Source organism: Podarcis vaucheri (assembly GCF_965113315.1).
Source record: "Podarcis vaucheri genome assembly, chromosome: 2".
Lineage (NCBI taxonomy): Eukaryota > Metazoa > Chordata > Lepidosauria > Squamata > Lacertidae > Podarcis > Podarcis vaucheri.
This window is the reverse complement of record NC_138760.1, coordinates 19,525,726-19,540,388: the sequence shown is the minus strand read 5'-3', so window position 1 is coordinate 19,540,388 and position 14,663 is coordinate 19,525,726. Positions and strand designations below refer to the sequence as shown.

Sequence of the window (14,663 nt, the reverse complement as noted above, 5' to 3'; positions counted from 1 at the left end):
TGGGGTCTTTATCTAAGGGGCAGACTAACAGATAATGAGTGATGTTTTCCCTCTGGAACTGCTCATATTGCTCCTCTACCTAATTAAAGAATGAACCTAGGAATTACAGTGCAGAACAATACAATGGTACCTCAGGTTAAGTACTTAATTTGTTCCGGAGGTCCGTTCTTAACCCGAAACTGTTCTTAACCTGAAGCACCACTTTAGCTAATGGGGCCTCCTGCTGCTGCCATGCTGCAGGAGCACGATTTCTGTTCTCATCCTGTAGCAAAGTTCTTAACCCGAGGTACTATTTCTGGGTTAGCGGAGTCTGTAACCTGAAGCATCTGTAACCTGAAGCATATGTAACCTGAGGTACCACTGTATTTCGGGCCACAGTTCAGTGCCGAAACATGGACCATCTTACTTTCCAATTTTAGGAAAATATGTTCATTTATCTACAAAAATGCATGGAATAAAACCATGCAAATAATAAAAATTTCTGCCCTGATTTTACTGGCTTTGCTGTCATTATAGATGTGGTGGGGAAAGGGTTTGGGAACTCTCCGATTGGAGAGGGGTGCCAAATCTTCTGAAGATTTTCATGGGTTGGCTTCGGCTGATCATCCCACCGAAAAACCTGCCTGCCCACCAAACTTGCAGTCCTGACATCCGTTGTTTTTTTTAACCTAGGTGTCGTTGCCCAACACCAAGTCCAACGTGTCACCCCCAATATCGTATTGACCGGTGATGGCCTGTTGCCATGGCAATTGCTGTCAAGAACCTGAACTGGCCAGAAGGCTAACCACTCTGTTTGAAGCATCATTCAGCGGCCCAGTGGATTCAGTTCTTGCGCTAAGTGAGACAGGCTCTTGGAAAGCATTAGCGAGAGAGGGAGGCGAGAGGCTCCCAGCCCTTTGGGGACAGGAAACAAGCAGTCTCTGCAGCTTTCCTCCCGCTTTGTTTTTTTTGATCTCGCAAGTAACATTTCAGCCTCTCGCTGTTCAGCTCGCTGGAGCCGGCACAGGGCTGTGGGGCCCCCAGGAGGGCCGCGAATCAAATATTCCTTCTCTACTCTGGCAGCGATATTGCCAATGACAGCAAATGCATTGCTCTAATCTTTTCCCATTTTACTCATCTGCTACAGGATCTGACCTCCCTTAACAGCTTTGAAGGCTGTGCCAAGCAGAGGCGGCAGCAGGGCTGGCTGAGAACAGAGACCCAGGAACAGCTGCCACCGCATGGAGGAGACGAAGGATTCCCTCAGCAACAGCCTCACACCCCCCTGCCCTATGGCTCTAGGTTTTCTGTTCAGTCAACGAGTTCAATTTGTGCTCATTGAAATGGCTGAACTCAGAGATAGCCATTTGGCCACTGGTGAGCTCCATCTGGCCGCAATATTTTTTTCCTTTTTTGTCTAGTCCATAAAAGTCTGGAGTTTTGCGGGATGTCTGACTCCGTATCGCGGCAGCCATGTCTTCCTTTTATTAGGAGCCTCCTTCCCCAAACCTAGCCTCTAGACGCTCTGTAAGGTAAAGGTAAAGAGACCCCTGACTGTTAGGTCCAGTCGCGGACGACTCTGGGGTTGCGGCGCTCATCTCCCTTTATTGGCCAAGGGAGCCGGCGTACAGCTTCCGGGTCATGTGGCCAGCAGGACTAAGCCGCTTCTGGCGAACCAGAGCAGCGCACGGAAACGCCGTTTACCTTCCCGCCGTAGCGGTACCTTTTTATCTACTTGCACTTGTGCTTTCGAACTGCTAGGTTGGCAGGAGCAGGGACCGAGCAACGGGAGCTCACCCCGTTGTGGGGATTCGAACCACCAACCTTCTGATCGGCAAGCCCTAGGCTCTGTGATTTAACCCACAGCGCCACCCGCGTACCATAGACACTCTGTACTAGATGCTAGAAGAGATGAGGTATAGGTATAGTCTTCTTCTGCAGGAAGTGCTGGCAACCCACGCTATACCACTGTGGGCAGTCACTGAAGACCATTTCCCCCCAAAGTGGGCGATACTGCCCCCTGGGGGGCTCTGGAACGATCCAGGGGGCGGTAGTAGCCTTGAATGCTATTGGGGGGCATTGAATAAAAATAAGGGGATGGTGGGAGCATAAACAAAGAAGAGAAGAGAGTTTTGAAAAACTATTCATACATGTTTCATCTGCTGTGTAATGACGCTTACCGCCAGCTTGGGCACCTCCACTAAATTGGGCAGTCGTGTTGGAGGTGAGGGTTTTGTTCCGGCCTTGGGTGAACCCTTTTCAGCTTCACCCATCCTGTGGCTGCAGTGCTGGTCCCACCCCTGGGACAGATCAGACTGAGATGGCAGGCTTCACTCTGGTCCACCCCACGGGTTTTTAAGTCTGGGGCCTAGCAGATCTCCAGGGGGGCAATTGAGTCATATTTTTTTCTGAAAAGGGCGCAGTAGGCCAAATAGGTTTGGGAAGCTCTGGTGTAGACTATAGGTAGGTAAAGGTAAAGGACCCCTGGACAGCTAAGTCCAGTCAAAGGCAACTATGGGGTTGTGGTGCTCATTTCGCTTTCAGGCTGAGGGAGCTGGCGTTTGCTCACAGACAGCTTTCTGGGTCATGTGGCCAGGACTAAACCGCTTCTGGCATAATGGGATAGCATGATGGAAACCAGAGTGCACAGAAATGCCGTTTACCTTCCCGCTGCAGCGGTACCTATTTATCTACTTGCACTGGCGTGCTTTCGAACTGCTAGGTTGGCAGAAGCTGGCACAGATCAACGGCAGCTCACCCCGTTATGGGGATTTGAACCGCCAACCTTCTGATCAGCAAGCCCAAGAAGCTCAGTGGTTTAGACCACAGCGCCACCCATGTCCCCTGTCTGTATAGTGTAGAGACTATGCATAGCTAGACAAACCAATGACCTTATTCAGTGTAAGGCAGCTTCCTAAGTTCCCATGTATGATGAACCCTGCTGCCCAAGTTCCTGATGCCCCCCATTAGAAGCCCCCCAAATGTCACCTTGTGGCAGCTTTAGATCATTATTTCTCAGCCACATATATAACGGGGGGCATCATATAATGGTTATGTGAACCTTCCCTAAGTGGCAGTGGATGTATGTCTCTCCCACACTCAGCCCAGTGACCCCCCCCCCACTGGTTAAGAGCCCATTGAAAACAGACTGAGCAGATCCACACCATGTACTGAAGAAGAATTGTGATGTTTTTCCCATATGTCTTCCTCGCAACTCAGTCTATATATACACACACAAACACACAGAGAGAGAACAAGTAGACCCTAGAGCTTAAAAGAGCACTGTCAAATGCTAAGTAATTATATATGAAAAATAAGTGAATGACAAAACAGAGGGAGATGTAAAACCGTGTAGCTTAATGTTTGGGCTTCTGCCTTCTTTCTGTTACTGAGAAAGGCAGAAGCCAAAATGTTTCAACTAAGCATTTTAAAAAAAAAGAAATTTCTGTTTCGTGATTATATCTATATTCACGCTAGGAAACAGGTCTCTTCAGGGACAGATGGGCAAATGAATGCATATGGAAATATGAGAGGTGGGATACCATATTGAATGGAGCTTTTTGGAAAGGCAGAACATATTGGAAGTGGTAGCTGTTACCCGTTGCCACTTCCCATGATGTCATGCATTCGGGTTTTCTTCCTTCGCGCTCCTGGTCTAATGGGTGATCTCTCTCGCACAGCCCAGAAAGCAACAGCAGTCTTATGCGCTGATTTCAGAAAGCCTAGATTAATTCATTGAATACAAGCATGTGGCAGCATTCTGGCTGGGGTTGCCAACTGTTTCCTGGCAGGGCTCCCGAGCCTATAACTGCTGCCTAATAAGCACAGATTCAGCAGATGAAGCATGCTGCCTATCGTTTCATCTCTGTACTAGCTTCACCTGCTAAATTTGTGCCTGGCAGGCACCTCTGATGTACAAACCCTCTTGTGAGAGAACTTATGAATTGCATGCAGTAAATATTCGACAAAAGCTCCCCAACTGAGGAAGCTCAGGTCTACCTTTCAGACATGCAGGGGGGAAGAAGAAGAAGAAGAGTCTGGATTTGATATCCCGCTTTATCACTACCCGAAGAAGTCTCAAAGCGGCTAACATTCTCCTTTCCCTTCCTCCCCCACAACAAACACTCTGTGAGGTGAGTGGGGCTGAGAGACTTCAAAGAAGTGTGACTAGCCCAAGGTCACCCAGCAGCTGCATGTGGAGGAGCGAGGAAGCGAACCCGGTTCCCCAGATTACGAGTCTACCGCTCTTAACCACTACACCACACTGGCTGTGTGGGAGAGAGAGAGACCTGGAGGTAAGGTGATATCTGAAGACTGAATGAAGAACTATAGTATTCATCCCATTTCCTGCTTAAGTAGGGACGCTTGGAGGTTCTGTGTCTCTTCTGATAAGCCATAGTAGACCAAAAGCAATCGTAAGTGGATTTTGCTCTAGAATTCTTCAGCATATTTGTCAAAAGAAAGGAGGACGCTGTCTATTCTTTTCTCTCTTTTTAAATTTTTTTAATTCAAAATTATAACAAGACATATTATCCAAAAACATATCATCCTTGCCCCCCCACCCCATTTTTCCTCCCTCCCCCCCCCACAAAACCCACCCACCCCCCCGACTTCCCTCAGTTCCAGTCTTTGGTTTCTCTAAGAATGCTGTTTTTCTGTATGTTACAAAGTTGTATAGATCCTCAAACTATTTAGCTGATTATTATCAATAAAAAGTTTGTGAATGTTTATTCAAAACCTGCCAAGGAGTCCAGTTCGCTTTGTTGCGCCTTCAGATACTTTGTAAAGGGTTCCCATTCATCCTTGTCCCATAGTTTATATGTCAGTTTTGCCAGTTCTGCGTAGTCCATCAATTTTTCTTGCCATGATTCTTTAGTCGGGGTTTCTTCAGTCTTCCATCCTTGCGCTACCAGAACTCTCGCGGCCGTTGTCGCATACATGAAGATGTTTTTCAACTTTTTTGGCAGGTCTTTCCCTACAATCCCCGCACAAAAATGCCTCGGGTTTTTTTAACAAATGTTAAATGGAACATTTTCTTCAATTTGTTATATATCATTTCCCAAATTTTTAAAATTACCTTACAATCCCACCACATAGGATAAAATGTCTATTCTTTTCTCAGTCCAAAGCAGGCCCTGTCAGGGTCCTGGAGAGTCCCCAGCCATTTCCATCTTCCGAGGCCCCAAATCAGTGAGGGCTGGTGCCCTCTGGAGCCATAGGGATTTCTAGGAGGCCATGGGACCATTGCCAATGAGATCACAGGGATGTGACCAAATTCTGGTTTTCTCCCCATCCTCCTCCCTTGCAAAGATACCTAAGCAGTGCAATTTTACAAAGCGTGTTCTCTTCCATAGAGAGCACATGTTGCGGTGGGGTCTGCTGGGCCACCCAGTGGCGTAGCGTGGCGGGTGCAGGGGGGCCGGCCGCACCGGGCGCAACATCTGGGGGTTAGGGTTAGGGGGCGCACATCCATGGGTTAGGGGGCGCAAATCCATGGGTTAGGGGGCGCAAATTACTTGTCTTCCCCGGGTGCTGACAACCCACGCTACGCCACTGGGGCCACCCCTCTGTTGCCAGGCACGGTTTCCAAGGAGTGCCTATAGCAATGATTAGATTGGCTGCGTTGCTGGGGTAAAAGTTATGTTGCAATTTTGGTGGGAGGGATCAAATGTTTTAAATTCTCTGCACGCAGCCTGGTACTTTCTCTTTTGCTGCGTGCAACGGATCACCTGCCCACTCACCCTAATTTTAAGGTTTTTTTGTGTTGACCTTGCTATGCCTGTCATGGGGTCGTCTGCCGTTGGGGCAGGGGCCTGGTAGGAATTTTTGGCTGATTGGCTGGGACATTTGGTTTTGGCCTACTCCATAGCAAATCGTACAACTTGTAAGGTTGTGGTTAAAGGTAAAGGGACCGCTGACCATTAGGTCCAGTCGTGACCGACTCTGGGGTTGCGGTGCTCATCTCGCTTTATTGGCCGAGGGAGCCGGTGTACAGCTTCCGGGTCATGTGGCCAGCATGACTAAGCCGCTTCTGGCAAACTAGAGCAGCGCACGGAAACGCCGTTTACCTTCCCGCCGGAGCGGTACCTATTTATCTACTTGCACTTTGATGTGCTTTCGAACTGCTAGGTTGGCAGGAGCAGGGACCGAGCAACGGGAGCTCACCCTGTTGTGGGGATTCGAACCGCCGACCTTCTGATCGGCAAGTCCTAGGCTCTGTGGTTTAACCCACAGTGCCGCCCGTGTCCCTAAGGTTGTGGTTAGGCATTGGTTATCAATTGGTTGGTGGAGGGGTTAGGATTGGCTGGGCCTGCCCCTCCAAGTTTGCGGCGGAAAGGGAATTCCGCTTAAGGAATCTCGGGGCTTGCCATCTTTTCATCCGAATCCCTGGAATGGGGCTAGGGCTGGCAAGCCTCGGGGAGCGTGCGGGGAGAGGTGAGGGCCTGTGTCTCAGCTCCATTTCTCCCCAATATTGTTTTCCCTTACTGGCTTTCGGTGGTGCCCGTAAGTCAGTTCTGTCCCCAGGCGGGGGGACAGATAGTCTTAACCAATGCCCAAACAACCACTCACATTTATGTATTTCAATAAAGCTGTGGCCAAAATTATGCCAAAAGCCTTAAAACAAAAATTATGTGTGTGTTGTGAGTTATTTGAGGGGTGGCTTGGGGACCTTGACACGCAAATACTTTGGACCTACTTACAACCCTTCATGCTCTGCCCAATGAGGATTTAAGCCCCATTGGCTTGGAAGAGGTGTGGGGAAAATGAGTGGCACACTTGTCATCTTACCATCTTACATTGCATCTGCTGTTTACCAAGCACCGTGCCATAAAGCAAGAATGCAGAACCTGTTGCCCTCCAGACGTTGTCAAGCTCCCGTCAGCTCCAGTCAGCAATGCCAATCTGGAGACCATGTTTGGTCCAAGTCTGCTTTCAGTACAAATAAACCGAAGAAGGGAGAGCAGGACACCTGGTCGCAGTCTTCCCCACAGCGAGAGATGTATTGAATTTCTATTTAAATCACAGCAGTCATTTCTAAATGTGCCTCTTTACATATCCATTTGCACATGCTAATTTTGTGAAAATTGGTGCCATCTCTTAACTCCTTTCCAGGGATGTACTCCCGTTTTGTTTTGTTTTTGGCCACTCTATGGCCACTGAATAAATGGAGTCCATGAATTATCTTTTCATCCTGCCTTCTTGACCATAGGTCAGGACTCAGGGGCAGAGAACACAGGAGCCAACCCCTAGGGGCTGAGTAGTCTTCATCCCCCTAAATAAAATATTTGAGGGGTTTGGGGGGGCCCAAAATTGATGGGCATTGCCAGTGCTTCCCCCCCAAAAAATATGTTTAGGTAAAGGGACCCCTGACCATTAGGTCCAGTCGTGGCCAACTCTGGGGTTGCGGCGCTCATCTCGCTTTATTGGCCAAGGGAGCCAGCGTACAGCTTCCGGGTCATGTGGCCAGCAGGACTAAGCCGCTTCTGGCGAACCAGAGCAGTGCACGGAAACGCCGTTTACCTTCCCGCCAGAGCGGTACCTATTTATCTACTTGCACTTTGACTTGCTTTTGAATTGCTAGGTTGGCAGGAGCAGGGACCGAGCAACGGGAGCTCACCCCGTCGCGGGGATTCGAACCGCCAACCTTCTGATCGGCAAGTCCTAGGCTCTGTGGTTTAACCCACAGCACCACCCGCGTCCCAAAAATATGTTTAAGGGTACTCTAATTTTCACTCAAGAAAATCACCATTTTATAGTTCAAATTAGGAAAAATAAACACAGTAAATGGACAAAACTACAAAGATTCACAAAATGTTCAGCAGTATGTGTACCCTTGCACACACACACACCCGGAAAAAAAAGCACTGGGTATTGCCACCATGTCATGTGATCAATTATGCAGGACAATATTTTATTCAAGTTGGCACCCCTGGCAGAGAACCTGAAACAAAGTCAGAGTCACATTCCTTCTTGGGTAAGCTTAAGGGGAGTTGGGGGCACATGTCAAGGATGGGTGGGGCCAGAAGTGAAAGTGGGTGGAGCAATGGACTCTTCCCTTTACAGTAGACCAGGGGTCAGCAAACGTTTTCAGCAGGCTGGTCCACTGTCCCTCAGAACTTGGGGGGGTTGGGGCGGCAGACTATATTTTGAAAATAAAAATAAAAATGAATGAATTCCTATGCCCCACAAATAACCCAGAAATACATTTTAAATAAAAGGACACATTCTACTCATATAAAAACACCAGGCAGGCTCCACAAATAACCCAGAGATGTATTTTAAATAAAAGGACACATTCTACTCATGTAAAAACACGCTGGTTCCTGGACCGTCTGCGGGCCGGATTTAGAAGGTGATTGGACCGGATCCAGCCCCCGGGCCTTAGTTTGCCTACCCATGCAGTAGACTGTATTCTAGCCACAGAAAAGCCAGTGGTTTCTACATACACCCACGCCCTCTGTCCTCCATCCAGGTAGGCAAGAGGCCTTAGCACAGTTCAAAAGCATATTCCAGCTGAGCAGAAGCACCTAAGAAAGGTGTGCAGCCAAGGCAGTAAGAATTCTGGTCAGAGGAGAAGCAGCATGGTGGAGGTATAGCACTTGGAGAGTCCTGAGGGCTAAAGAGAAGGTGCTGGGTTCAGCCCCCAAGCTCCCCACTGTTGTAGGGGTATTATGTTGGGAGACCTAGCAGCATTCACTGAAAGCAAAGGGTTGGTCCCTCCTTGGCAATCTGGATTCTCTAGAGCAGTGGTCTTCAACCAGTGTGCTGTGGTACCCTGGGACGCCTTGAATGATGAAATATACTCAGAGTCAAGAGTGGATTTCATGCTCTTTATTCAGCTCATAGTAGTGAGGAGGAATGGGAGTTCCTCCAGAATGTCTGCTTTATATACATTATTTACACAATGGGCCCCACGTGATTGGCTAATTCCGGGATTCTCCTGTAGGCCAATCAGGTTGCGGATTCACTTCCACCTGGAGCTGGATTGGGTGGCTCCTGTGGACTAATCAGACTGCTGCATTCTGGACCCTATTGTTCTAGGACCAATCAGACTGCTGCATTCTGAATCTTATTGTTCTAGGACCAATCAGACTGCTGCATTCTGAATCCTATTGTTCTAGGACCAATCAGACTGCTGCATTCTGAATCCTATTGTTCTAGGACCAATCAGACTGCTGCATTCTGAATCCTATTGTTCTAGGACCAATCAGACTGCTGCATTCTGAATCCTATTGTTCTAGGACCAATCAGACTGCTGCATTCTGAATCCTATTGTTCTAGGACCAATCAGACTGCTGCATTCTGAATCCTATTGTTCTAGGACCAATCAGACTGCTGCATTCTGAATCCTATTGCTCTAGGACCAATCAGACTGCTGCATTCTGAATCCTATTGCTCTAGGACCAATCAGACTGCTGCATTCTGAATCCTATTGTTCTAGGACCAATCAGACTGCTGCATTCTGAATCCTATTGTTCTAGGACCAATCAGACTGCTGCATTCTGAATCCTATTGTTCTAGGACCAATCAGACTGCTGTATTCTGAATTCTATTGTTCTAGGACCAATCAGACTGCTGCCTTTTGGATCCTATTCAACTCAGTACATAACAAATGATGGCCTAGTGGGCCATGGGCAACACTGGCCTTCATCTCTCTTTCCTTCCCTCCCTCCTCTGATGCCCTCTCACGTCTCTGCCTCCCAAAAGCTTGCACAGCTGTTCATTGCAGCAGCCCTGGCTACAAGTTCCCCAGGTGAATGGTGTCTCTGGGGCTGGCCTGCTGCCTCCACTGATGCCTCCCAAGGGGAGAAAGATGGCAGCCTCATGTTCGCCTTCGGCCAGTCTCCACTGGGCCACTAAGGCTGGGGGCATCCTCTTCCCAGGTCCCTGCGGGGGGACATGAGGAGACAGCTCTCTTTGGTGTGGGGTGTGTGTGGCTCAGAGACCAGGGGTTGACTGTGGCAGCTACCTGGTGGACTCCCAAGGAGAGGGGAGAGACGAGGAGGCTGAGGGAACCTTCCACAAGGGGGAGGTGTTCGAAAAGAGGTGGGGGGCTGCCGGCTCTGCAGGCAAGGGGTGACATAACTGGGCTTCTGAGGCCAGAGAGAGTTTCCCCACAGCGAAACCACAGAATGAATGTAGTTCAGACCCTCCAAGTGCCCCTATTTTCCAGGGACATCCCTGATTTAGAGAAGCTGTCCCGGTTTCTGATTTGATCCCGGAATATCCTGCTTTTCCTTAGGATGCTTCTATTTTCATTGGAGAAATGTTGGAGGGTATGGACTTATCCAACCCCCAGCCCTCTGAAGAAATCCTCTATAGGGAAGTTTTAAAAAAACGTTTAATGATTTTATAAGTGTTGGAAGCTGCTCAGAGAACCTGGGGCAACCCAGTAAGATGTGTGGGGTACAAATAGTAAAATTATCATTATGGAATGGGACGTCCCTATTTTCATCGGAGAAATGTTGGAGGGTATGGTAGTCAGTCAAGGGAGCTGTGGACTCAAAAAGGTTGAAAACCTCTGTTCTAGAGTGCCAGACTAGTGAATAACACCTGCAAATAAGTACAGTAGTACCTCAAGTTATGAACTTAATTCGTTCTGGAGGTCCGTTCTTAACCTGAAACTGTTCTTAACCTGAGGTACCACTTTAGCTAATGGGGCCTCCTGCTGCCATCACGCCGCCAGAGCACGATTTCTGTTCTCATCCTGAAGCAAAGTTCTTAACCCAAGGTACTATTTCTGGGTTAGCGGAGTCTGTAACCTGAAGCATCTGTAATCTGAAGCGTCTGTAACCCGAGGTACCACTGTAATGGATGTGGCGAATTAGGTGCGGCTATGGTTGTAGTTCAACGGTGGCAGCACCACCCTGACTTGGCCCTCCTGACTGTGGAAGAAAGGCTGGATAATTTTTTATAAATGAAATCTTCATCGTGGAATTCAGTTAATAAGCTGCCATTATGCTACATTTCAATAAATTATGGATACAGTTTGTATGTGGCTTAAGAGCTATGTTAATCAGCTAGATAATGATCTCCCATTTATACAGCTCCTTTCGTGAATAAGGAACCCAAAGTGCTTAAGACAGGATATAGATAGGCATCTCTTCACCTGACTCTGAAATCCAAGTCCCTGTGGGATGAGAGGAAGCAGCTATTCTCCAGAGGAAGGATGAAAACATCGCCTTGCATTGGCAGAAGGGACTCCCAGGCCTGCCCAAAACACATTTCCTAAACTGGAACGGGGCCAGGACACGGCTGCCAGCACCCTTGCTCTTTTGCAGAGAGGCTGGGTGGCCGTGAGTGGTTTAGTGACCCTGCGAAATGGGTGTCCTGGTTTGACATCTTTTTGCAGTCGAAAAGGCATTGCCTCTGGTGGTGCCAAGTCCTCCTTGCCGGATGCTGGGGCGCTGAAGTGACTTCTGACACGGAATCATCCTTCCTTCCAAAGCTGGTAAAACAGTGTTCCCTTAGCACTGCTTTAGGACACAGGGAGCCAGCAACGAATGAACTGGAAGAGAGCTTTCTCGTTCCTCCCAAAGGCAGCTTTTTAAAGGCACAGGTTCACACGCAAATGTCTATGGTTGTGTTCAGCAGAGGCCGATCCACCCGGGCAGATTGGCTCCACCAGCCTCCTGCCAGCCCATGCTTGCATAGCTGTCAACTTACCGATTTGAAAATAAGGGACCAGCAGCCTCGAAAATAAGGGATCAGCAGCCAAAATAAGGGATTTTCTGGGTACAGGTATGTTCAACTTCTGAGCCCCTCCGAGCCAAGGGCAGAAAGCCTAGCCAGCAGCCAAACGAAGCTCCAAGCCGTGGTTCCTACAGCGCAGCAACCCGGCAAAGGGGTTGCAGCAAGGAAAACCACGTCACCTCTCTGCTGGGAAGCGCTGAGCAAAGGCGAGTCCCCAGGCAATGCGGCCGGTTTGATCGGCACAAGGCATGCAAGCTCCACCCCCCAGTCGTTCTTAGACTCCTTATTGGGTGAGCAACGCAGCCAAGCAATACAGTTGGAGCCTCCCTCCTCCCTGGCCGGCAGGGAGGGAGGGAGAGGAGCTGCTTCCTTTGAAACCTGGGAAATTTAAGGGACATCATCAATAAGGGACAGCAGCGTGACACGGCGCTGGGATAAGGGAGTTTCCCGCCAAATAAGGGACGGTTGACAGCTATGCATGCTTGTCTGGCCTTCCTATTCATTCATTCATTCATTCATTCATTCATTCATTCCACACCTTTTCCTTCAAGGAGCTCAAGGTGGCATACATTTAATCCCCACAACCACCATATGAGAAAGGCTGGGCTGTGAGACAGTGACCGGTGTCAGGTCACCCAATGAGCTTCACAGCTTAGCGGGGATTCGAACCCTGCTCCTAGTCTGATGCTCCAACCATTTGTTAAAAAAACCCAATAATTTTCCTTTTCTTTTTTTATAATTTTCTTTTTCCCTTCCTGATGCTCTAACCATGACACCACATTAGCTTCCTCATATCCTGCCCTCCTTAGCCACAGTGTTTATGAAAAATATTATTTCTAGACCTCTCCCCACCTCTGTATTGATACCAACACTTGCAGGCGGCCCTTGGAAGGTTCGCCCTGGAAGGGTTTCTACAACAGCAAGGAGATGTGGGTGGCGCTGTGGTCTAAGCCGCTGAGCCTCTTGGGCTTGCCGATCGCAAGGTCAGCAGTTTGAATCCCTGTGACGGGGTGAGCTCCCGTTGCTCTGTCCTGCCAACCTAGCCATTCGAAAGCATACTAGTGCGAGCAGATAAATAGGTACTGCTGCGGTGGGAAGGTAAACGGCGTTTCCGCGCGCTCTGGCACTTGTCATGGACCTCTGCGCCAGAAGCGGTTTAGTCATGCTGGCCACATGACCCGGAAAGCTGTCTGTGGACAAACGCTGGCTCCCTCGGCCTGAAAGTGGAGATGAGCGCCGCAACCCCATACAGTGGTACCCTCGGGATACAGACGCTTCAGGTTACAGACTCTGCTAACTCAGAAATATTACCTCAGGTTAAGAACTTTGCTTCAGGGTGAGAACAGAAATCGTGCTCCGGCGGCGCGGCGGCAGCAGGAGGCCCCATTAGCTAAAGTGGTGCTTCAGGTTAAGAACAGTTTCAGGTGAAGAACGGACCTCCGGAACGAATTAAGTACTTAACCCGAGGTACCACTGTAGTTGAATTCGACTGGACTAAACCATCCATCCTGCAACCGCTTTACGGTGTGGTTCACCCTGGTATCAATACAGAGGAAGGATGGGCTATAATAAACATTTTAAATTAAACACACACACACACACACACACACACACAAGTCACTTGGGCACACAAATAAGTGGCTGAGGCACACCCACCGTTGTGAGGCTTCCCGAGCTCTTATCATTGGTTACGAAGTACCAGTGATGTCACAAAAGCACTTGGCAACTGAGTGGGTTTAAAGGTGGGCCAACAGATTGCAACAATGATAATAATTCAGCATGGCCCAGTTTTCCTCCACCTGCAGGAGCCAAATTGGCAGATGGACCTGGGCGGCCATCCAGCTGCGGGATGCTGTGGAGCATTAATAAGGCAAGTTCCTTTGCTGAGCAGGACTGTGGCTTGAAGGCATCTGATATCCACGGACGGAAGCTGGCTACGCCGAGCGATGGAACCAGCAGAAGATGGCAGAGGTTAGTCGGTGGGCGCTTGTGGGTTCTGCATTTGGAAACTGGCGGATGCCACAAGGCTGAAGCAGGCTGATGTTTGCGGGTGTAAGCTGGTTGAAATTCACCTTCAGGAGCTGGCTGGCAGAAGTCGGTGGATATTTGTGGGTTGAAGCCACGAATGTGAATGAATAGAGAGCGAATGACGATGTGGTGGACATATAAAAGGGTAAAAGAGTATTGGGAAATAATCCATAATGAATTGAAAAAAATGTTTTAAAGTACTTTCCCAAAAACAGCAACAGAGTCCTTTTCGTTGGGGATAATTCAGATTGAAATTCCCAGATGTCAAAAAAGGTTACAGTGGTACCTCGGGTTAAGAACCTAATTCGTTCCGGAGGTCCGTTCTTAACCTGAAGCTGTTCTTAACCTGAAGCACCACTTTAGCAAATGGGGCCTCCTGCTGCTGCTGCGCCACCAGAGCACGATTTCTGTTCTCATCCTGAAGCAAAGTTCTTAACCCGAGGTACTATTTCTGGGTTGGTGGAGTCTGTAACCTGAAGCGTATGTAACCTGAAGCATATGTAACCCGAGGTACCACTGAATTTATGTGTGCTACTACTGTGGCCCGTGTTTTCTTAGTCCAAAAATGGAAAACAAGCGAGGTCCTAACTAAAGAAGAATGGCAGCTTAAGCTGACAGAGTATGCGCAGCGTGCACAATTTAACATATAGAATAAGGTAACAAGAAGAACATACATTTAGAGAAGATTGGAAAATGTTTATTGAATATATGGGGGGGGAATTGTGTACAGCTGAAAACATTGGCAGCATTAAGATAAATTCAACAGTGTAAATAAGTTTTGAAAGACGTAGTAATGGAATACTGAACGGTTTAGCTTTTGTAAAATATGCAGGGATATATGATGTGCAAAATGAACCATGGAAAGAGAAGAAGGGAAGTCATTGATATTTTAAGGTTGTTTTAAATGAGTATTTTAAATTGTGAAACAGAAAATTTAATTAAGTTTATATATATAAAAAGAG

General features: G+C 48.3%; 1 protein-coding gene and 1 long non-coding RNA gene across 2 annotated transcripts in view; both read left to right on the top strand.

Annotated features, from left to right (window-relative positions):
• Positions 1-682: 682 nt before the first annotated feature.
• LOC309527625 lies at positions 683-1,422 on the top strand. Its single transcript, XR_014217269.1, has 2 exons — positions 683-838; positions 1,127-1,422. It is a non-coding gene; the product is annotated as an uncharacterized lncRNA (long non-coding RNA).
• Positions 1,423-13,409: 11,987 nt separating this feature from the next.
• RACGAP1 (Rac GTPase activating protein 1) overlaps positions 13,410-14,663 on the top strand; it is a 67,300-nt gene continuing 66,046 nt past the window's right edge. The window contains exon 1 of the mRNA XM_082212523.1: positions 13,410-13,543. Within this exon, the coding sequence (XP_082068649.1) occupies positions 13,523-13,543 (21 nt within the window). The 5' untranslated portion in view covers positions 13,410-13,522. The remainder of the gene's footprint in view (positions 13,544-14,663) is intronic.